General features: G+C 31.3%; 2 protein-coding genes across 2 annotated transcripts; both read right to left on the bottom strand.

Moving 5' to 3' along the window:
• Positions 1–2,452: 2,452 nt before the first annotated feature.
• On the bottom strand, positions 2,453–6,559 carry LOC18093985 (monocopper oxidase-like protein SKU5). Its single transcript, XM_006368111.3, has 9 exons — positions 6,214–6,559; positions 5,843–5,952; positions 5,393–5,663; positions 5,161–5,299; positions 4,268–4,634; positions 3,577–3,942; positions 3,392–3,470; positions 2,891–3,090; positions 2,453–2,800 (listed from the first exon to the last, which is right to left on the bottom strand). Exons 1-9 carry the CDS (start codon positions 6,355–6,357, stop codon positions 2,698–2,700), a joined length of 1,779 nt encoding a protein of 592 aa, XP_006368173.1. The 5' UTR covers positions 6,358–6,559; the 3' UTR covers positions 2,453–2,697.
• An 11,311-nt stretch (positions 6,560–17,870) lies between these two features.
• On the bottom strand, positions 17,871–22,383 carry LOC18093986 (uncharacterized). Its single transcript, XM_006368112.3, has 13 exons — positions 22,215–22,383; positions 22,021–22,138; positions 21,871–21,949; positions 21,706–21,781; positions 21,526–21,609; positions 21,322–21,426; positions 21,029–21,109; positions 20,847–20,911; positions 20,101–20,170; positions 19,938–20,015; positions 19,592–19,689; positions 19,353–19,488; positions 17,871–18,211 (listed from the first exon to the last, which is right to left on the bottom strand). Exons 1-13 carry the CDS (start codon positions 22,275–22,277, stop codon positions 18,065–18,067), a joined length of 1,200 nt encoding a protein of 399 aa, XP_006368174.1. The 5' UTR covers positions 22,278–22,383; the 3' UTR covers positions 17,871–18,064.
• Between the last annotated feature and the right edge of the window lie 2,928 nt (positions 22,384–25,311).

Raw genomic sequence — 25,311 nt, forward strand, 5'->3', positions numbered from 1 at the left:
AGAGTTATGTAGGCTGTATCAAAAAGGACTATAGTTAGGGGGAACCAATTATGCATGAAGAGCCTATATGTTTTTTTTAAAAAAATGTTTTTAAAAAAATTGATTTTTTTTAGTTGCTTTAAATTAAATTTTTTGGTGATTTTAAATAGTTTTGATGTACTAATATAAAAAATAAATTTTAAAAAAATAATATTATTTCAATGAATTTTCATGTAAAAAACATTTTAAAAAACAATTACTACTACAATACCAAATGGGCTCGTAGCCTCCCATGTTTGTACTTGTTCAGCGCATCACTGTATATTTATATTTAAAAATATGGTAAATACATCATAAATTATGTATAGAATTGGTTTTGTGAGTAAAGGGTGCGCTTGTGTATGTGTGTTATTTGAATGAAATAACAATAAAAATGAAGGCACATTATAAACATATGAAAACATATGATCTTATTAAAAAGGAAGGCACATTTGTCAAAGAAAGTCTTGTGGTATTATGAGTCAGATTGCTAACAAAACTAAAACAGGTTGAAACATGATAGAATCAAAATAATTCTATAAGCATGATCAGACAGAGACAATTATTTTGAATACAATAGGGGCAGGCTTTATTTTCCAACTTTGGTACTCTTGCATGGGTTTCATTGACGGTATGGACAAAAAACTGCGGTAGAACTTCGTCTTGTGGGACTCATTAGCAAATGCATCTATAACTGTAGGGGCTAGGGTCAATGTTGTTGACTGCACAAATATTGGATTGTGTTAGGGCTCCTGACCATGTTCAACCATTCTTTTTTCGGGTTGAGCTATTGTCGGGGCCTGAACAAAGGTGATGAGTCGATTGGAAGAACCTTCGTCTTAGTCATTTATAAGTGCTTGCTCGAGTAAGCTAGTGAGGCAAGTCATGCTAACTTTCAGAGACTCCAACTCTTTTTAGAAATGAGCATCACAATGAACACGCTCTTCATCTTTCCTATTTCTCAGTCGAAATCGGATGTTGTAGACTTTACGGATTGGAACTCTTTGGGGATCTATATTTCAACTTGGAGAATGTATGTATGTTATTTATAATAAATGAAAGTATGTGTATGAATGCAAATATGTGCACCTGCATTTTTGGTATGGATGGCGAAAAATCCATAGTCTGATTATCTCATATTTTTTTTAGAAAATCATAGTTTTAACTTAAAAAATCATGCAAAGTTCAAGATTATTGATCAAATTTGACTTACAATCAACAAATACCAGAGACTATGGAAAATTGATGTGAAGAATGCATTTTTTCATGGAGAGTTGGATTAAGAAATCTAAATGAACCGACTAGAAAGTTTTCGGAATCAAGATCATCGCAAATATTATGTGTGTAAGCCGAGAAAGTCTACGAATTAAAACAAGTACTAAGAGTTTGATATGGTAAGATTGCTGAATTTTTTATTCAATAAGGTTATTTAGTAACACCTGTAGATTTCAGCATGTTTGTAAAAATTGATGGAAGAAAGTTAGCTATCGGAGCTGATGATTTAAGCATCACTGGGGATGACGTGGCATAAATTCTTCAAACAATAGAGGTAGAACGCCGCCGAACAACAATGGCAACTCAAGAGAGTGCATGGTTGATACAATTGATGATTGATCTACATCAACGAGTAGATTATATACAGTTTTGTTGTGTTGTGGTAACTAGTCAGCATTTTGTTTGGCAGCGAATCTAGTTTTTCATTCAAGAATTAAACATGTGAAAGTGCATTATCATTTTATCATAGAAAAGATGTGGCAGCAACAAATTAAGTTAAGATTGATCAAAACAGATAATCAAATTGCAGACGTATTCACAAATAGCTTAGGTAATGGTAAATTTGAATTTTTTCGTCATCAACTTAATGAGGTAAAAGGATGACTTCTTGAGGTACTAGGAATGGCAGCTGATGTTCTTGTTCTGTTTTGTCAAGGATATTTATGAGCCGTCTAGACTGATCAAGTTGAGCAATAAAAAAAAGGGGCTGTTCTCACGCAAGAACATACAGGGAGTTATTCTACACAATGGTGGCCTCTCCCAAAAAGGGGGCAAATAGACATGATGATCCAGCTAGGGTGGCAGCACCCGACCGTGTGGTACAAGGGACCACACGGAGAATCTAAAAGAAAGATGTTTCCAAATTCTACCATTTGTATGGCCTCAATGCATTACAGTTTCTACGTTAATTGTCACTTTCAAGTATAAATGCTCCGTGTGATTTACCAAGATCTCAGGCATACAAGGATAAAATTTTACCTCGATAGATCGCTCTCCAGCACTGGAGCCCTGCGTATCAAACCTCAAAAGCATGGACATTTTGAAGGAAAAATGCCTGGTTTTTCTAGTATGGATGATTCATCAAAACTCAACAGCTGGAAAGTAAAAAACGTTGTATACCACATGCTTCAATAGAGGAAAAGCACGCAAAACAGCTTCGTGAGAAGTAAAACTGTATTCAATACTTGATATTGCCATCAGTGCATAACTTACAGGTATTAAAAGAATGATAATCCCAATAAATTAAACCAAAAAACCCAGGGAGGAGACTAAAATACATGTCAAAATCACCGAAAATTATCAACAGAACTAGAATTACACAACTAAGCACTCACAACCACAAACTGTTCTAAGAAGACAGGCTCGAACAAGCAATGACAAAAGGCAAGTTATCACAGGGGAACATCAACCAAAAACGGACATCAAAGCACAGACAGCCATCAGCAGCATGAACAATAGCTTTGATCTGTTACCTGTGATTGATGCTGCAAAAGAAATATCTTCTGGCCTGAAAGAAAGAAAATGTACTATGAGAATCATGTCACACTTATGAGATGACTTTGAAGAATGTTAAAATTAAACGGGCAATGGTCTATACTTCTGCAATTTGCTAAGTTCACCGCAAAAGAGGGCGTTGTCTGGAATGGGCAACTCGGTTTTGTTAGTCTCCTCTGGATTGACAATTCTGATATACGTTTCCTGGCCAAGATACCAGGAGTCAAGGTTTTCTGTTCTGAGGTTCCAGACTCCAACATTGTCAAGTGAAACCAAAATTGCCGTCCAAGCTCCAGGATAAGCCTGTACAGAATAGGAGATTACAATCAAGTTGCAAACAAGAAACAAAATAACTATATGGATAGTCTGCGCTATTAACTAGCTTGTTATAGGTGTTGCCATGTCGGTATTAACACCAGTTAATGACTAGCAAGCAGCTATTTTAACCTAATCTTTTCTTTTCCAGTGTACCCAATCTCTTTATTAAAAAATGTGAAAAAAAATCTAGAAAAACTTTACAGGAGAGGAAAACACGATGACTACGAACTGTGACCCAGGATTTTCAGAGACACTGAATGTATATAAAAATCTTTCAACAACATACCTGGACTGTGGAGCGTGCAATGCCATCCCACTTATTATATGTGCCCCTGCTGTTCTCTGTCCATTCACCATAATCCATCCTGAAATAAATCAATGAAGCGCTTGTGACTGAATCTACATTCTCAAAACCCTTTATACACATTGATGAATGTAATGAAGTGTTCGAGGATGGAAATGAATTCCTACCCCACAACAAAAACCGCATATCCACTTAGGTGATAGCTATGCATCTTGGTGTCATTGTTCTGCAGAATGACTTCCATAAATCCCCTGTATGTTCCATTGATCACTGATGTTGCCATTTTAGGTGGTCCTGTAAGGGGCGTCTCAGGGAAATCAAGCTTATACGCACCCTTCACTTTGAACTGGTCTGCAAGCCTGATTGGAGTAGTAGGATTGACAAATGATATCCCACTGAGAGTTGCTCGTCTTTTCCCGTTAATTGTTACCAGAGGCTTATTTTTCAACACGTAAACATCGGTCACATTGATTGAGCCATATCTGAATGAGCCTTGAGGGTTGGGACGTGCACCACTTGCAGAAACATTCCATCTGCACAGTTTGACCGTAGAATCCTCACAGTGAATTATAACGAGCAAAGTTTATAATAATGTGAAAATTCTCTAATACAGAAATGCAATTCCGTTAAAATTTGATTGCAAGGTTATAATACAATATTTTCCTTTGGAGCAGCAAGGAATAAGTAGCTTATTTGAGGTCCTAATTTTTCAAAATTTTGAAGCACACAGTACTTTTTTCTCAAATCCCAGTTCCTTTTCTATTTATAGGGAAAGATGAAATTATTAATCAGAGCACTCATTAAGTTCAGAATTGCTAAACAATGCAGTAAGGCATTTTAACCACCATAGAAGCCAACCTGATGGATCTTGCTTGGTTCATTGAGAAGGTTTTGTCAAACTCATCATTAGGTGCCTCTGGAAGGGGACCCTTTGCCTTCCCCTTGGAATTTGTGTAATGCAAGATTGCAACACCAGTAACCCTTTTCCACTGCGATTCATTCACAAACCTTGCACTAGCTACAATGTAGTAATCAGTACTTGCGTTCTGATCCATTGTCACCAAAAAAGAATAAGATTGCCCTACATGTATATCTAAGCTAGTATAATTTTGTTGCACTGTATATGATCCCTCTGACTCAGCTAAAAGCAGATTGTGGTTCTGGATCCTGAAATTCAAACTAGTTGAAGTTCCAACATTGTGCACACGGATGCGATAGGTTTTCCCTGTCCAATATAGCAACATCAATTATTTAGAAGAGTGAGCTTGATCTTTAGGAACTCCATCATAAGCAATACAGTACAACAACAGTACAAGGAAGTTTCATTCTAACATGATGCATCGATAGGCAATTAACATAAGAGCATATCTACAAGTCTTTTGAAACTACCCTATTTCTTGAACAGGTCAATCATTTAAAAAACAAATTTGTTCCATTAAAATCTAGAGGCCAATGACAGAGTGTAAAATGACTAATTTACCAAATTCACAAAGAGAGTCCCATCTATATTATTGGTATTTCTTCCATCCCCTGTCATCGCTCTACCCCTCGAATTGTCTCACAATAATACCCATGAAGAAAGGGTATATGGTTTGTGTCTAGCGATCATTAACTAATTTGGAAGGTTAAAGAGCTGCTGCAATGCATTACTCAGGAAGAAATTCTAACAGGGGGAAGAAGCAATTCCATTTAGTAACAAGGGGGAGCAGTTATTAGGATCTAAGTCAATATAACAAATGAAAACTAATCACCTGGTTGAACTTCAATGGTTTCATAGTCAATGCCATCAGGGACAAGTGTTGTGTTATATTGGTAAGGGCCTTTGCCATTAATAAGAACCCCATCTGGCATCCCTAGATCTTTCCCAGCATCAAGAGCCTTCCTCAAAGCCTTCAATCCAAAATTAAATCAGCATCAAAATTGTAAACCAGACTCCTATCAGCAACCTGACTATTAAAGTTCAACATTTTAACAAATACTAACCGTGTGGTTCCTTTTGTACCAATCACCAATCAAAATGACAATGTCCCCATGTGGAGTATCAAAAGGAATTGGAATAATAGCCCGGTTGTTTATAACAAAGCTGCCAAATCCACCAGAAGCTCTCTGCATATGGAGAGTAGGGAAGTAAAAGAAACTCCCTATCTGATCTTTAACCTGAAACTGGTAAGTCCAGTTCCACTTTGGGGGAATTGGACAGTTAGTACCAAGAACCCCATCTTGCCATGAACTTCTCCTTTGTTGAATTCCAGACCTATAACATCCACCATCAAATTCCAGTCAGTAAAAGAGGTACATGTCACCGTTTATACTCTAAATCGCCACGTAATTTCACGGTTCACTAGCAAAGAACCAAACTTTAACACTATGGCACTACAATTCACAGTTTAATTCAAAATTAGTAGCAAAAATGCAGCAAGGAAAGAAAAATACCAATGCATAAGGAGATTCTCATCCAATTTGTTCTTGATATTGATAGCAACATTGTTGTTAGTGGTCACATTGATAGTAGGACCAGGAAACTTTCCATTTATAGCAATAACCTGCAAAGAAAATGCAAAGTAACACCATCGCAGCATGACTCACAAGCTCATTTTATTCTACTAGCTAAATCTACAGCATTAACTTCGGGTTGCCATTTCCTAAGCAAAACTTAGCAGATCTGAAGCTAAAGATAGAAACTAAAGCAAAGCCGTTTGTCAAAAATCAAAATTAAGTACACCCATATGAAAAGATCCACTGAAAGTAGAGTAAAAAAGTTGACAAAGGGAGAAAGCAGAGGGAGAGAGATCTAAAGAACCAACCTGTTGAGGCACACCAAGAGGAGAAGCAGTGATGTAGGAGACTTCAAAGTCATAACTAACAAAAGGATCTGCAGCTAAACACAAGCTCAAAAGCAAGCAAATGTGGATAAGAAACAAAGCTAAAAACTTGCTACGCAAAGCCATCCTTTAAACAACTTTCAATGTTTTAGAACAAAAGAAAATTTAGAACGTAATTTTGTAGTTGGTTATGGTTTACATTACAGGACAGGACAGGGAAAAGGAAGAGAAGGAACTAGAGAGAGAGAGATTTTGTGGGTGTTTTTTGGACAGAGAGAAACGGCTCTATTTCAGTTCACTTTAATTTTAGTGGTGGTTTTTTTGGGCTGTGTCGAGAAAAGAGTATAATTGTGTAAGAGTGACTGCTCCTCAAGCTTTTTGACGGTAACCGGTCATAGTTCATGTGTGAAGGAGAGAAAAGGGAGAGAGAGAATGGTAGATTCAGCTATGTTTGGCTGGGTGGTCCTAACATCATTTAATTAAATTTTAAGATTTTTTTAATTTTAAATTAATTTTTTATTTTTTTATATGTTAATACCAAAAATAATTTTTAAATATAAAAATATTATTTTAATATATTTATAAATAAAAAATATCTTAAAAAATAACAGGTGGTATACACTATTTGTACAGGAGAGAAAAAGGGTGACAACCAGTAGCCAGTACGTTCAGTTACCTCTTAAAATATCACATGGTTGCCAGCCAAAGAACGCGCATGGCCCATGCATGGATCCCACTTCACATAAATTGGGTTTTTGTGCGTGGAAAATGTTTTCCATACAACTTATTTCCTATCAATCTATTATTTCGTGCCTACTTAGTTTAGAAAAAATATATATTAAATTAATAATTTTAAAATATATTTTGTATAATTTTGATACAAAAAAGGTTTTGAGATTTATGGTTATTTTGTGAGAAACTATAAATTCTAGTGAACAACTCTTTTATTTATATTTTATTTAAATTAATGTTTGATTTTTATTTTATCTATTTAAGTGGTTAATTTTTATTTGAATGCATTTCATTACCTGAGATTGTTAAATACTAATAATGGCCAACAGAAAAAACATATTTCTATTTACTTTTGCTTTTTCTACAAAGAAATATAAAAATAATATTTTCTATATTAAATAGTTATTTTAACTATTCATTTAACTGAACGGTTGAAATGTTTAAAAACAAAAATAAAAGTTAAAAGTAATTTTTATTTAATTTTATCTATTATTTTAGGTTGAAGATGATCTTAGTTGATATAAGCCATGTCACAATGTAAACAGTTTCGAGTGATGAAATACACTCAAATTAAAAAACAAAATCGAAGGTTGATCACTCAAATATGTAGAATAAAAGAATAGGGACTCAAACGTAATAAAAATCAAAGATTGGACACTAAATTTGCAGTTTTCTCTAATTTCAAACGGATCTATTTTTGCCACATATTAGTACAAAATGGTCACGTGTCAATTGATACCATCCATGTCAGTATTTAATAGTTTTAGGCAAGGTTGCCAATTCTGTTCCGTTTTGTCCAAAATAACCGAAATATTTCATATCAATTCAAAAAACGGAACAAAACGGAATAAATTTCATCTCATTTTAAATCTCGGTCCGTTCCGAATTTTTCGACTAAATTCCACCCGGAACGTTCCGGTTTCATTCCACATGTTCCGTTCCGCTCTTGAAAAGCCATTGAATCAAATTGAACCTTCTTCAATTTAATTAATTAAATCATCCAATTATAAAAAGCTCTTTTTCATTACTATTTTCAATAGCAATGATATTGATAATAATATTGAAAATTATTATTACTATTTCATTAACAATGATATTAATTTTTTAAAATTAGATTTATCACTAATATATATGGTTTATATTCATGTTGTTTTTTTCATGTTTATACTTTGTAGAAATTTGAGCAAAACAAGAGATACTTTAGATTCCATTAGCCTTGATAACATTGACCTAACTTTATATTTAAAATATTTGTGTTAAAATATTTTATTTTCATAATATTTTGATATTTTATTTAAGTTGAATTACTTTAAGTTAAAAACCTATTTAATCTTGACTATTTAGGAATATTTTAAATTTTAAAATTATATTTGTTTGGCATTGTGTTTGTATTGCATAATTTATAATTAATTTATCTTGAATTTGAATTATGTTTGTTGAATATATATATATATATATATATATATATATATATATATATATATATATATATATATGTGTGTGTGAACAGTACAACCTCGAAACGGCACGCCGAAACACTCTGTAACTGAAACATTCCATTCCAATTAAAAAAACAAAACACCTACCGAAACGGAATTGACAACCTTAGTTTTAGGAGACAAAAAAACACTTAAATAGAAGAGAGAGAAAAATCAAAATCTCATTACTCAAATAAATAAAATTAAATAATTTAAACACCCAAACAAAATAAAAATAAAAATAATTAAAATGCTTGACACTGATTATAGTTTTCTCTTAACTTTTCTTAGAGCGTTCATGGTTATAGTTGCAGTGGTTATAATAATTATCGATATAAAAGTTATAAATAATGTAAAGAAAAAATTGGAAAAAACTTAAAAATAGATTTTAGAGATATATTTTAAGAGAGATGAGGTGTTTCTCGAACTTTCCGTGTGTGTGGATTTAAAAATGAAGATACTTATTTTTAAGTGAGTTTTAAATATAGAAAATAAGTTTTTATGTTAATTAAACTATCACTATCTGAATTTATTTTATAGTAATAAAACTGATTAGTTAAAATAACAATTTATTTTGAATGAAATATTTAGTTTTATTCATTGAGGTACATGTCTCATTTCAATATTCATCAACTTAAAATGTTCCATTTACTTCAATTTTATTTTGATATCAATTATAAATATATATTGTTATTGCTCTTATATCTTATACAAATAAGACTCTTTTCTCAATTTTTCATCTCACTTTGGATTCTCTATAAAAGTCTATATAAAAAAAAAGAATTCAAAGTAGAATTTCTAATAAATTAATCAAAATTTCATCATCTTAAATTGTATTTGCACAGTTTTATATGTTTAGATTTATTTTTAATTTGTATTATCTAACATATACAAAGTATTGAGGTATTTTCATGGTGGATTGAATCTTGGTTTTGAAACTTGATTTGTAGTTAAGGATCAAAATTTTAAAAAAAATGGACCGAAGTTAATAAAAGAAAATAAAACAGACCGTATTTGGATATTGGCATAAAAAATTCAATTTAGTACTTACAATTTTTATCAAAACAGTTATTTGGTTCCTTTTATTTTAGCATTGTACATTTTGATCCCAAATTTTATTTTTTTATTATTTTAGTTCTTGGATATTAAAAAATGAGAGAAAGTAGAAAATAGTTGGATGGCTATATATATTTTAGCCACAAAAAAAGTCGATCTTTTTATTTGTATCAATAAGTCTGTCTTCTCAGTAAGAGTTAAATGTAGGTAGTCTTTTCTTTTAAAAAATAGATTAGGGTCCATTTTGTTTTATTTAATTTGTTTGATTTTTATTTTTGGGTGTTTTGAGGTTGGCAATTTGTTTATCAAATCTTATATAGTGTGTGTTTAGGTGAAAACAAGCTAAAAAATGAGGTTGAGGGGTCTTAAAACTTGAACCATGATTTTTTTATTACCAAAGATGACGGGAAAACAAAACAGGTTGTAATAGATCACTTGATTAAATAAAAACTTGAGAGAGTGAAGTCCGCTCTTGAAAAAGAAAAAAAAAGTCAAGCTCGGGCTTCCAAGCCTAGGTGTACTGATTTTTTTTATAAGAAGCTAGGCGTGAGTTTAGTATGTCAAACCAATTATACCTAATCTTTTTATTTTATTAATTTTATTAATTTTTACTATTTAAATATTGACTAATACCCTTACTTTTATTTTTTAAAACTATTTGGCTTAGATTTATTATTAAAATAGTGATTAATTTTTTAATATTTTTTTAGTTTTAGAATGCTTTGAAAAGATTAGTTTTATTTGTCTCCAATTGTTTTTCTCTTATATCTTATATAAATCAGTTATATTTGTATAAATAATTTATAAAAATGGAGATGTTATATATATATATATATATCAATGACAACATATAAAGCATAAACCTCCTTTTGTTTTTTAATTAAAAAATTAAAATACATGAAAACATATTTATAACAGTTATTTTTTCTCTAAAATAATGAATTGATAAATTAAATTGTAAAGACAATTATTAATTCTAATTAAATGCTAAATAAGAAGTTGATATTTCTATTAAAAAAACAAATAATAGATACATATGTAAATATTTTATAAGTATGTTTTACGGAACTTCTTGCTAGTTAACGACAACATAGATGCAATAAATTATTGTCGGTAGTCAGATTGTTTTTTCTTTTTTAAAGCACAATTTAATTACTAATTTACTATTAAAAGTAACATTTTTAGAATTACTGAAACTTTTACATCATTTTATGTTTTTAAGAATAATAAAATGACTCAAATAACATTGAAAACAAAAATTTTAAAGCTAGCGTTCATGGGATTTTTATCTTCTAACTATGGTTTTTTTTATTATCAAGTTTTTAGATGGAAATTTATTCTTTTAATAAATATAAAATAATATTAAAATGAAAGAGGAAGTGGCATGTGCAACTTACGTGTTTGAGCTCCTGTGATCTTCTGACGGCACGGGCAACACCTTGCGGTGGAGACAAACATTAATCATTATTAAATTTTAATTATGCGGCGGATTTATTGCCCAGTGCTGGCCTCCCTGAAAAACAGAAAAAGAAAAATTAATTGCTTAGACTTAGAGATGCCAACGTGACATTATAGCCTACCCAACCATGCAACCAGCAAGCGTGGCCTCATAGGGCCACATGGACAGTGATATTCCACTCATGATCTGGCAGGCTAGGGCATCATTGCAACGCGGCGTTGATATCCGACTTCCACTTGTGATCTGGCTAGTGGTTGAGTATCATAGCATTTGGATCAATACTTTTCATGCGTGGATCTTTGAATCATGGGCATTAAGTAGATTTCTTGTTCTTGTGAAGTTGTTTTTTCTTCAATTCATTTTCAAACCTATATACACATACCTATCAACTTCATTAATTAAACCCAAAAAACTTCTTACATTTCTCAGCTATGTTGTTTTGTTCATTTTCTTTAATTTTTTACGTCTAATTTGCATAATTTATGCACTAAATTGGTGTCAATTTAAAGCAAGTTGCAAAAAAGTTAAGGCCAAATTCATTATTTATACCTTATATTTTCATTAATTTTATTAAAAGAGCCCCTTTATTATCCATTTGGTCAAACGAGTTTTTATATTTCTTATTTCAAACAATTGAGTATTGTTTGTCCAAATTAAAAATTTATCTCAACAAATCATTATTATCAACTTTTTTTTTTCATTCTCTTTAATACTATCAGTCGTCCTCGCCATCCCCATCTTTCTTATTGAGTAATATCTTTTTTTATTAGATAAATTATATTTAATTGATTGAAACAAAATTACAAGGATTTAATTGATTAAAGTGATAATGAAGGGGTTTTTTTTTTTACGAATTGGTGAAAACGTACACTAGGTGCAAATTATGAGTTTTGCCAAAAAAAAAAAAAGTTAATGATCATTAATGATAGAATTTGTAAAATCTTAATGATAGAGTGGGTCATATATAACTAACACAATTTCATCCAAAAAAACATAATTATATATGTAATTTCAATGAATAGGTATATATTATGGTTAAAGAATTTTGTTTCAATAGATATTTATGAAACTCAAGTATTAATAGAGTTGGGTGACAACATAAAAAACCAATGAAACTCAATCTTGGTTAACGAACAACCAAACAACTTGAGTTTTAAAAATGAATTTTTTTATATCATTTTCATATTGATTAGTGAATTTAGTAATGTGTTTTCTTGTTAACTGGTTATCTTTTCTAGAAAAATATTTGAAATCAACTATCTTGATTTTTATAAGAATTGGATGCAACATATTAACTCACTTAAGATATGGACTATTATATATAGACATATTTGTACGTCCAACTTCTAACTACATTTATGTTAAGTGTTGAGTCAACTCAACCTTGTCAATTGTTTTTCTTATTTGTTAATCAACAATAGTTTGAGGTGTACGAGGTTAAAGTTTCTTGTTGAAAAAAAGCTTTATGGGGCACTAAGTTTCCTAATAATAGTTGTTATGGCTACGAACATGGTTGTTATGCCATGTAAATGGCTTGAGGCTGCCTATACACTTATGAGGTCATTGGTGCATTAGGAGCAATCATGCCTTGATTGAGAAAAGCTTAGTATAATGCTTGATACATGGACATATGATATCTAGTTTGGTGTTATGTGTTTCCAAACACCTCTATTGAAGTGCTTTTTATTGTAAAATATCCTAATACTTTCCTCTCATGTGTATGGATAAAAAAAGTGTTCAATCTACTTCGTTTAAGATCATTTTTTTATCTAGTTGATTTGATCATATATGACCTGTAAAGTATATATGGTTAACTACCATAATACTATTATGGTAGTTAACAAAACTATGCAAGTATAAGTTGTATTAGCTATATTCTCCATCTACATCTAGATTACACTTAAATCAAATTTATGTAAGTTTAAGTTTTGATAAAAAAATGTTATTTTCGGAGTAGCCACTACTAACTAACTGGAATTTGACACAACTAGTTGTGACCACCTAACAATGTCATCTAGTCTGTAAAAAAGATAGATATAAGGTTGTGTTGAAGGCATAGAAGCACCAAGATATCTATTAGAAGTTAATAGAGGCAACATCATTAAGAAAAATGAAAAGGTAAAATATTGCACGAGAACTTTAGGGTTTTATTCAAGTGTAGTTTTTCTATTGTTGCATGAAATTAGATGATGAATATCCATCTTGTGACATGTCTAACGTGGGTTGTTCTACTAGTACATATGATGATAGAGGATTGTTAGGCTCTTTATGACAAAAAAGAATGGCCTTTATTTGTTGTTTATATTGATTGAACATCATTCATTGTAGCAATGATCTTACATGTAGCATTTTTAGGTAGCATGGTTACTAATCATAAATAATTTATAATACTCGCCACATTACTTTTTTAAGGATTCTTATTTTAGATTAGGATTTGGTCTTCTAATTAATCACATGAACTCTTATCTCTATTATCAATCAATTGCCTTTTCATAGTTGATTATGCCTTTTTATTGTCAAAATATATTATATTATATTATATTAGACTAGTAAACAAGGATATTTAATTTATCATAACAAGAGCATACAAAACATAAAAGATTGTTCAATGTAAGCATATAATGCATACAATTTTAAATCTATAAACATGCAAAAAAAAAAACAAAAATTAAGACAAACATGTTTTCAACATAAATATAATAAAAAGAATACTAGCATGCATACTAAATATATAGTCAAACTTGCAATTTATATAAAATCAAAGTCCTAGCATGCATACTAATAATAAAAATAACAATATTTAAATTAAAACAAAGAATAATACATACTTGTTAAAGTACTTTAAAGAAATGAAACTTTTGTTGTTGTCAATGATGAATCTTTTTTTTTATAGGTTTTATTGCTCCTTACTTATGCAACTAGGATGTTTTGGAATATGTCTTCCAATATTTTAATAACACTACTTTAGTTTAGATGAATTTCTAAATAAGATCTTTGAATCACAATAAAAGAACTCAAATATCTCTCAACAAGCTATGAACTTAAATTCTAAGGTGAGAAAGAGTGTGAAAAAATCTAAAAAATTCAAGTTATAAACTCTTCCTTCGATCATTTTTTCATAACGAATTTTGAAAGTTAAAAGGTTGGAGAATTAATTCTCACCATCATCAACCTTTGATTAGCCACCATAAATTAAGGATTAAATTTTAAAAAATCAATAATTATTTGAGATTAATTTTCTATTTATTTATAATTTATTTAAATTATGTTAATTAAATAAATTTTTAACACTTTCAACCCTCATGATCGATCATAACCTCTAAGCTTTTGGTCAATAGCTTCCTATATTTCCTAGTTGATTTGATCATAATAACTCGGAAACAATTAATTAGCAGATAGAATGTCTATTATAATATTCTCATCTTCGAATAAAGAAGGTGGAGTGAACACACACACACACACTAGAATACATATAAAATTAATTAATTAATTCCATGGCATAATTAAATATACTAGAATCTCATGCAGAAGACAGAAGTCGTGAGTGATGACTCTGATAGATACTCAAAGGATTACCAAAATTCTCATTCAAATGTTTTTAATTGCTTAAATCCGATCTACCTCCCATGTTGAACAAGCACGTGATTGGAGGGAGCCAACAAAAGATAAACAAAAATAATAATAAATAAAAATTGCTCAGCTAATTAATAACTACAATTCTAAAAATAATATAAATATCCGATCTAATTCTGAGAGATGTACCTCGACTGATCAGACTTTAAATTTGCTTTTTAGAAATCATCAATTTGAATGTCACAAACCTCAGGATCACTAGAAGTTTAAATAGTCGTTAACTTCAGGGATCGTGAGATTAGTCGAGGTGTGTACAAACTGGTTCGGACACCCATATTAATAAAAAAATATAAACACCCCCATCTAATATTATACTATTTCTTAAAAATTTTAGTTTCATTATTATTCCTACGTCTTTAATATTCTTGGCGAACAACAACAGTGCGACACCCTAGCAAATAATACTTTAACCTCGAGCCAAAAGGTACATTTACCTAACTTGTTAAAAAAAAACAAAAGGATAAATCATAAATTTGATGCGTACCTGGTCAGAATTTCTTAGTAAATTACCACTTATACTCTCTCTTTTTTTCCGTAGCCTTGAAGATTATCTATCATGCAGGCATGGCGGAGCTACGAATTTTAGTTTCGAAGAGTTAAATTAAAGAAAAAAAAATACTAAAAATCTAATTTGGCTGAAAAAAAAAAGAATTTTCTTGCATGGACAGCCTCTAATTTGGCCCCTGCATGCAAGAACATTATTATGCTAGCCCACATGTTAGAATATACAATTAATTAATCCACTGGGGCACTGGGCGAATGTTGTGAATTTCTAGGATCATGCCATGTGCTTTCATCAAATCTCGATTTACCTTATCCCTTGCTTGGTCAAAACACTCTCTTTGTCTTGAGCTTTCTTGTAAAGAGCATCCTTGCAAGCTCATGAGCCGAGAGTTAATTTAGAAATTAAAGTGGTTGGCAGAAACAATATTTGAATAATACAAACTTTCGCAGGCTGCGTTTTGGTAGAAACTTGACAAGGAAGAATTCTGAAGATCAAAATCAATCCCATTCTAGAGAAGAACAAAAGTTTTATAAGAGCAGCTGTCCTGCATGCATATATAAATTATCGTAAGTAGTTACTTTATCATAATTTAGATCAGCCACTGCAGCAAGACAGACAGCTAGGCAAACCTACCAAGCCAAGTTAAGTTACAAGCTGGCTATTGCGTTCTTGTATGAAATCACGATTAAAAAAACACAAAAGAAGAAAACTTTAGCATGCAACACGTTAGTTTCTGCTTTTTAAAATGTTTTTTTTTTGTTTTGATATATTAATTATCAAAAAAATATATTATTTTAATGTATATTTAATTAAAAAACACTTTACAAAACGGGCAGCCACACAATTTCATCGACACATTGAATGATGATAAAATAGAATCCAGTTTCTGCCCTTCAACATTACAATTTCAAATTAATAAGAAACTGATTTAGTGGTGAAGCTGGTGAAAATTAATGACATTGATGATTGACCCTCCTGGCACAACTTCCATTTCGTAAATTTTCCCCCTTAGAAAACAGTTGTTCAACAATTAAATGATTTTTTTTTGTTTGATCTGAGATTTTCTTTCATCTCTCAACAACAACATCATTGCCCCCTCCCCAAAAATAAATAAACAAACCTTTCCATAACGACCGAAATTAAGTAAAGGAAAGGAGCAGGGATATTGCATTGGTGATTCGATCGTGGGCCATCACCAAGATCGATCATGGCTACCTCTTCAAATTGTTATTCTATGTGGAGTTGGTGTGGATCATTTCCTTTCACATGCTGCGATGATCGATCTTACTTTCATTCATTAATCACGCCAAGCCAAGGAAAACTCCAGACATGCCAACTAATCAAACCATAGCTCAACTTATACGTACGTGATATTCTTATGAAATGATGCCTTGCTGATTAAACCACAGACACATCATGATGAGTTGGGATGTTAGATATCCTGCAATAGATTCGTAATTAGTTGATTCTCTGATCAATCATGATAACTTGAACATTGGTTAGGAAATTATAGCACTGCCATGGGGCATCCGAATTGCCGATCAGTGGGTGATTTTCTTAAATTAAACTGTGATGCGGATCAGTCACTGTTTTATTACTGGGAAAATATGTCGGCTTAGGTTGATAACTTTGATTTTATCTTCAATAAGGCTTCCTTCTCGTTAATTTTGTGGTAGAAGATTATTCTTAGATTCGTGAGATACAAAGAGAAACTTGAAAAAAGAAAGGCTCAAATAAGTTAATTGGAAGTCCGGGAAATGGAAAGAAGTAGATGCTATCTGAGAAATTAATATGCATTGTTCAACATCTTCAGTGTTTTTAAAATAGATAGGCTCGATTTCATATATCTGTTTTTCATGTGTATTATAGATTTTGTAATTAGCAATAACAACTATTGTTGTCATTGGAAGTATTTTTTTTTTAAATCATTTTTATATTAGATTTATTAAAAATTCAACTTCATTATTTATTTCAATTTTCTTTATTCAGAGTTATGATCATAATTTTTAAAAAACATCTCGACAATGAGTTAGTGCTCAGTTTTATATTTCTATCATATTATTAAATAAAAAGCTATTTTAAAAAAAATATAATTATTGAGAATTAGACTTCATGATTTTATAGGGTTATTGTTATATCATAAAAATATTCTGGTATTAAGTTGGTACTTGATTTTGCAAGCATCTATTTTTTTCATCAAATAATTAAATAATAGTTTTTTTTTTTTAAAAAATATTAAACTCAATGAAGTTCATAATCCAACCTAGGTTGATCCGAGTTGATCCAATGTATTGTTATCTTAATGTTTTTCTTAAAAAACAATTTCTTGAAAATATTTTTAAAATAAATATATATTTTTACTACTCATCTAAATTATTTTTAATCCATGGATCACACCAGAGCAACTTTTATAAAATATAATTTAAAATTTAAGCTAAATAAAAAAATATAATCAGGAGGTTACATTTAACCCGCTGAGTTGAGTTAAATGAAACTGTCACCCACCATAGAAAAACCCGTTGAGTTGAGTGTTGAGTTGAGTTAAATGACAGTGTCACTCACCATAGAGTAGAGTAGTGCAGGGAATTATCTAGTGTATTTGTATTTTTTAGTATTAATGATTATTTTTGGATTGTCTATTTTTTCGACGAAGAAGAAGGGGAGAGAGAAAGAAAAAAGAAAAGGAAAGAACATGTATAGTGATGTGATAATTAGCATGTCAATACGCTAACTTGGTAGTGAACATTGCGGGGCAGCATGTTGCTCATTGATCTCCTTATGTTTCAAAAAGTATACTATTTCCGACATTTCATTTCAGACAAATTTCTAACAGAGTTACATTCGAATACCAAGCATCATTTATTTGGGGGAAGGAGGGAAACACAAGGAGATTGAAGGAAAAATGCCCAAGACTATCCTTTTCATTTATTCCATGAAGCGGAGATCTTCTCAGATATGAACTAGAAAGCTTTATACATTTGGGGGAGGCCAAATCTTGGCAAATAACTCCTCAACTCGCTTTGCTTGATTAACATAACCATCCAATCCAGCAGCCAGAAGCTCCACAGATGCAGGCCCCATTGCTGATGCAAGGCTTAATTGATCCCATTTAATAAGCTGAGCAGAAAGGGAAGATGAGTAAGAAAATCATTTAGCAGTAACTGATATAGAGGGCTCACTAAGATGAAGAAAACTGCTATAATTCATTGAAATGTTTTATTTTTTTTTTCCTCATCCAAGCTAAATGTCTGGGATACAACTGAGGGGGGCAATTGTTTCTGGAAAATAAATATTTTCCCAATTTGAAAAGTTAGTAAGCAGAAAATAACTTGTAAGCGGAAAATAACTTATAGTCAAACTCGAAACACCTTTTCGGAAATCAAAATCTGAGCGGGAAAAATTCCTTTTTGATGCCAACCTTGAGTACCTTTAAACTTCAGAAATTGACTTACGGTTCTCAAGAGAGGAAAACATTTTACATGGGATCCACATAAATAAACAAGTTAAAAAATACTGTACAACCATCACATGCTAACACTCAATTGGGATCCACATCAATAAATAAGTTATAAAACTCTATTTGGCAAAACGTTTTGGGCTCTTCGCATAAATGATCTTCATTTAAAACACCCAAACATCGGAAAATAACTTATTTTCTATGATAATGTTTTCACCAGTAAAATATTTCCCTAAATGCAGATTGGTTTCTGCAAAACAAACACCCCCTAAATGAACAGATTTCTGTTGTGACCAAATCTTACTCCTTTGGTCATGGTTTTCTAAAACCCTACAGAAAACAAATGTTGATAAATAAACAAAAAAAAATAATCTGTGACTCAATCTCAAACAGGATGCAGATAGTTGCAAGCATAGGTTTATGTACATAAAATGGAAAGCACGTGCGTCTATTGTGTTAATAATGGAGACAAGAATGGATACAAGAATAATGGTAGTGATGTGACTCATTGGTTGTTCTAGCATACTGGTGATGCATGATGATTATGACCTAGAGATAACAGTAGCATATTAGAAGAATACTATTACATTGATAGGTTCAGTAAGCACTGCATGATCCAACAGCACTACGAGATGCAACATGCACGTGAAACCTAAAATCATAGCTTTGTTCCCTCTTTGACAATTCTTCATGTGGTTTTCAAGAAATGCATTTTGCTTCACTCTGCTATGCTGCCTTAATTTAACATTGGAATTTGTGCATCTACAAGGAAAGAAACGAGAAGATGGAAATAAAGCAGACCTCTTCTTCACTGAAACTGTAAGCAGCAGCAGAATGTGGTGATAACCTCCGAACAAAAGAGTACTTCTCATCAGGAGTGGTTAAAGACTCTTTCAGAGATTGCATTACTTTCAATGGTGCAATGATATAGTCAACCCTGAAAAGGAGGCGGAACTCTTAAAGATAAAATACTGATCTTGATGTCTAGCTGCCCAATCCAATTTTCCAGCTAAATATGATAGGAAAAAGTGAGGTGTTACCCCAAGAGACTGAATAAATCTTGTTTGTTGCGAACTGCAGCAGCCATCAACTTCGATTTATACCCATATTTGTGGATGTAATTGTAAGCCTTTGTCACCTAAAATGAGTAACTATAGTATGTAAAAAGTCTTTCTTTTTTTCTTCAAAGAATAACTTTAAATTCTCTAGCTACTAAGATCTTGGGGGTGCAGTAAAAAGCAATGGTGGTGTTAATTTATAAGTTGATCATCATCATTCATATTTGTATTAAAGCATCAATAGACTAGGCACGTTAAAATCAATAAGCTAAAACTTTAGTGCAAATTAAGAAATCAGTAAATTAGAGATAACTATTGTTTGACTAACCAGTGCCAACCCAGGATCCTCTCCTCTTTTCAGAGCAGCTTCAATCTCAGGGTCACCAGAATGGTTCCGCGACCAATCCTAGAAGATATAAAAATGCACTTTCACAATAAACTAATGTTTCAGCAGAAAATATTGGCATCTCTCAGTAGAAAGGAATACTTACCCTAAGGCGTCCCACAAAAATCTGAATAACAGAAGCACCAGCTTGAGCGGCGGCGGCGGCTTGAACAAAGCTGAGAAACATGAGAAAACATCAATGTTCAGGAAACTTAAAAATGTATTGTCATCCTATGAGATATTGAATATCAGGACTCTGACTACAGCATTCATCTAAACAAATTACTTTTGCAAAAACATTACAGAAAGTGACTGAGAGACAAGATGTAATGGAAAAAAAAAAAAACATCCAATACCAAAAATAAGCAGGTAATCCACAAAGCATTAAAAAAAACTACGAATACAATGAGAATGAAAATCTAGTAATTTAGCTGTGCATTCAAATTAATTCAGACAATAAAATATCCAAATCTAAAACAACAGATCAAAATCTATTAGGAAATAAAATTGCAACTTGAGCAAATCATTCAGCAAATTAACACATGTACAAAGTATCATCTACTCCTTTGAAGTTCTCAAAGCACAAAGTACAAGATTTGTATGGAAAAAAAAATGAGGAAATGAAATGCATCCTCAAATGTCATAACTTCCAGACAATGTCATCAAAATCCTAAAACATTGCTGGATTGAAACAGTATGCACACTCGCCTTGGTGCACATTTAAGTTTATCCCAATAGATAAAATAAATCACACTTGCTAATTTGACATCAATGACTTATCAGTATTTTGCTAGTTCTATATAATTTCATTGCGGATTTTTGCATAGATCTACTCAAGTGAACAACAAGTACCTGTAAACAAAAGTCAAATGCGTCTGTATGCCCTCAGACTCCAACAATCTCGAGGCTTCTATTCCCTGCGAGAAGACAAAGTAATAGGGGAAGAAAGGGATAAAAAGAGTCATCAAAGTTATTGTTTCAAATGTGAAAAATTCTTAAGATTGCTAGTAAATATATTATTCTCAGATACCCACTTGCCAAGTTGCTGGAATTTTGAATAACAATCGCTCAGGAGGAACATCAATTTCACCGTATGACTTCAACAAGTCATGCACCTACATATGATAAGTATACAACCACTATTACAAAACATATCATGTCATCTGTTACACAAAAGTTGATATTTCTCGAGCATGCTCTTAATCCACAAGCAATGTAAAACCAAAACACACGATCAGAAATAGAAATAAGATTTTATAAGATAGTTACTAAAACCAACAGCCGAATTGGTGTTTGATCATTTTCTATAAAAGTTAAAAGGTGTTACCTTTCTAATAATGCCATGGGTGTCATAAGCCAACCGCGCATCCACTTCAGTTGAAACTCGGCCGGGTACCAATTTAGATAAATCACCTCCAACATTCACCAAAGCCTATAACAACACCAGCAACCCACGTCATCAATCCAACAAACAAAGTTCACATTACATGTATTTCCTAACAAGCAATCATAAAAATCCAACAAAACAAACCTTGTTAGCGAAACAAGACAATCTCAGCACATCGTTTTCAAGAGAAGAACACCCTGAATCCGCCAATGCGGTGTCCACAGCACTCTACAATTAAACCAAATTTCTAAAATCTATTTCTCACACTAGCATCGATCAAAATGAAAACAAGAATCCAAAATTTGATACTAAATGTTTGCTTACTCTGAATATTGTATCGGGCAGGCTACAGATACCCAAAAGAAGTGAAGAGCTAACAGTGGCAGCAGTTGGAGGAAACCTGTATATACATAAAACAACCAACATTAGCGGGGGGGTGTCAATAAAAGCAACCCAGTTAAAGAAAGGGAAAAAAAACAACAAATATACTTCTGGAAATCATCGAAAACGACAGTATCAGGCACGATCTCACTCAAGCTAGACACAGCATCCAATTCAGTGCTAGCACCTATAAAAAAGGGGGGATCCAAAATCAGTAAAGAGTTGCAGTTTAATAAAACGGGATATGGAGAGAGAGACCAGCATCAAGAGAAGAAGCACGAATTTGAGGAAATGAAGGGTTATGGAGCTTGAAAAAAATAGCATTTGAAGATGGTGATCCACTGAGTAACCTCAGTCTCCCTCCTCCTCCTCCTTTCTGTTTTCAAAACAAAGATCAGATAAATGAATGATGAAGCTATAAATAAATGCATTAATTACACAATAGTGATTACCTGGAGGAAGGAGGATTTGGAGGATAGAGCAGAAGAGAGCGGAGATTGCAAGGAGAGTGACATTTTCTTTTTGTTTTGTTTCTTTAATGTTCTGTTCGAGAATAGAGATTGTATATGTAGTATTGTACTTCTTTCTTCCTTCTTTGTTCTCCTAAAACGTGGATGAGAGATCTGAGATACTTTGTGTATGTTTAAAAAGGTTAAAAATTATAAATAAAAATATATTTTTAGTTTAGAAATGTATTAAAATAATATTTTTCTAAGTTGATTGGTTTTTAAAACAATGATTTTTCATATAAAAAATGATGTCAACACATATTAATTTTTCAAATTCATGACATGAACTATTAGACTATAAGCATTTTTTAAAAAAAAAACCACAAAACTCAATTCTCAATCAGTTAAATATTGTATAATTAACATGGAAAAAAATATCAATTACATAAAAAGATCCAAAAAAAAAAGATAATTAAAATAATAGGGATCAAAATTTAAATACAAAATAAAATTTATTTTTGAATGAAGGGTGAAATTAAAAAGAAAATTAATTGAACAAAAGGACCAAAAAAATTAAAAGAATGAGGATCAAAGTGAAAAAAATAAAAATAATTCTTTTATTGAAGGGTAAAATTGAAAAGAACAATCAATTTAACAAAAGGCTTAAAAAGAAAAATAATCAAAAGAATAAGAACAAAAATGATCAACATAACATATCACAAATTGAGATTGAAGGATGTAATTGAAAACAATTCAAAATTTTACAAAAGAACCAAAAATAGAAATTAAGAAAAAGAATAAGGATCGAAGTTGATATCCTCACAAATCAAAGGACAATTATAATACTTTCCATTGGCAACACGGTTTTTAAGATGAGGAGAGAGAGAAGAAGAAACGAAGGTCATTGGCATCGATATGTCAACCTAACGCCACCATGTGTTACCTCAATAGGAAGAGGATGATGCGACGTTTTCAATAACATAGTGAAAGCTGAAATTTTTCACCATGAAGTGTCGCACACGCCTCTTGAAGGGCACAGGTGCCTCCCAAATACCAGCACTTGCATTACACACGTTAGCTACTTTTCTTTTTTAATATGTTTTATATTTACTCAAAGACCAAATTACCCCTTACCTAATCTGATTGTTACCAAAATCCCGTATGAAAAGACAGAAGTGCCATTGGACTCCATTTTTAAATTTTTTTGCATCCAATGGTATTTTAGTTTGTATCCAATTATATTTTAGTCCTTCCATTATAGTTTTAAAATGGAACAACGCCAACTTACCCTCAAACAACTAGATAATGACCAAATGAGATTTGTGCTATGATCATCATGCACGGTTAGTTCAAGGATTTTATATCAGAAGATAAAATCCACCATTACATTGTTTTAATGAACACGAGTTTGCATGAAAAATAGTTTTCCAATCCCTATTAGCTTTATTAATGAGTTCAACAAAATTGCAGTATCATGATATCTTATCTATCAGAGGAAATAAAAAGGATCATTATCTCTTATATTAAAAGAACTATGGTAAAACCCCAACTCTTTCATTTTTCACCCTAAAGTCAAATTACTATCCATTTCCTCTATATTTTTTTTTTACTTTGATTCCCTATCTTTCAATCTCACTCTCTCTTAACAAATTAGTCAGAATTGGCCTACAATTCAGTCCAATAAGGGCTAAATAAAAAAAAAGACTAAAAAAAAGTGTGAATCATCCATTTGTCCTACAATTCAGTCCAATAAGGGCTAAATAAATAAAAAAGACTAAAAAAATGTGTGAACCATCCACGATGTTTCGTGAGGGGATTCACAATGCATTTTGCATAGTGGATTTCCCTCATCTTTTAAATGTACTTACTAGTTTTGTACCTGCGTTTCCTTATAGGTCAAAATTTTATTCTAGTAAAAAAATGAACATGCGGGCTTTTCAATGCATTTTTGGATATAAAAATTTTTTAATCATAAATTAAAATGCTTATACACCTATCTAACTAATTAAATCGATGTTTGATTAAGAAATAATTAAAATTAAAATATTTGATCTCGCAACATAAGTTATGTACTAAGTTTTGTTCAATAACTATGTTTCTTATAATATATTTTTTATTTAATCAAACGATTTATTTGTGTGAATAAAAGGTAAAAAAAGTCTCAAACAAAAGCAAATTGAATCAAATTATGAAACTCAACTATAAAACAACTTAACGTTGAATGATGAAACTAAAAAATTAATTAAAAAAATATGGGTTAACCTACTTTAACCCGATAACCCCGCTACGTTAGGCACATGATTGAGATAACTCAATAGGAAGAAAAGTGAAAAAAAAGCACGAAGACCAACTCTAAAAAAAATATTGAAGAATGAAACTGAATTTTTTTTTTCAAAAAGACATAAAAAAGATCGTAGCCAACCAATGTTGACCTTCAAAACTCATGAGCGTGGTCCTGAGTCAGAGATTGACCGCGCAGAAGATAAACCTAAAAAAACAACAAAGCAAAATTCTCAATAAAAAAATATTGAGGCATGAAACTGTAAAAAAATAATTAAAAATCAACAATAAAAACTCTAAATCAACCCAAGTTAACACATTAGCATCGCGACCACGAGCATAGGATTTGGATAATTCTATGAAAATAAAAGCAAAAAAAAACATGAATACAAATTCCATAAAAATCAAATATTGAATGATGAAATTGAAAGAAAAAAACTATAAAAGACTTTAATGAATACCAAAGTCAACTCGTGTTAACTTTCAAAAATCATGGCTCAATAAAAAAAATATAGAGGAATAAAATTGAAAAAATACCATAAAAAGGTCCAAAACAAAATAAACATCTACAAAAAGAATAGGGGTAAAATCCGATATGAAAAAAATTGAAATTAAATGATGAGGAATGAAATTGAAATAAAATTTAATTAGTGAAAGAATTAAGAAATATCAAAAGAATGAGGATAATATTTGATATAAAAATCAAATGCAACATAATAACCAGGGATGAAATTGAAGGAATAAAAAAAAGATAAAAAACAAAATAAATAGCAATAAAAAAAATTATATAAAATATAAACTGTACCACACTACTATTCTT

Source organism: Populus trichocarpa, chromosome 1 (genome assembly GCF_000002775.5).
Source record: "Populus trichocarpa isolate Nisqually-1 chromosome 1, P.trichocarpa_v4.1, whole genome shotgun sequence".
Lineage (NCBI taxonomy): Eukaryota > Viridiplantae > Streptophyta > Magnoliopsida > Malpighiales > Salicaceae > Populus > Populus trichocarpa.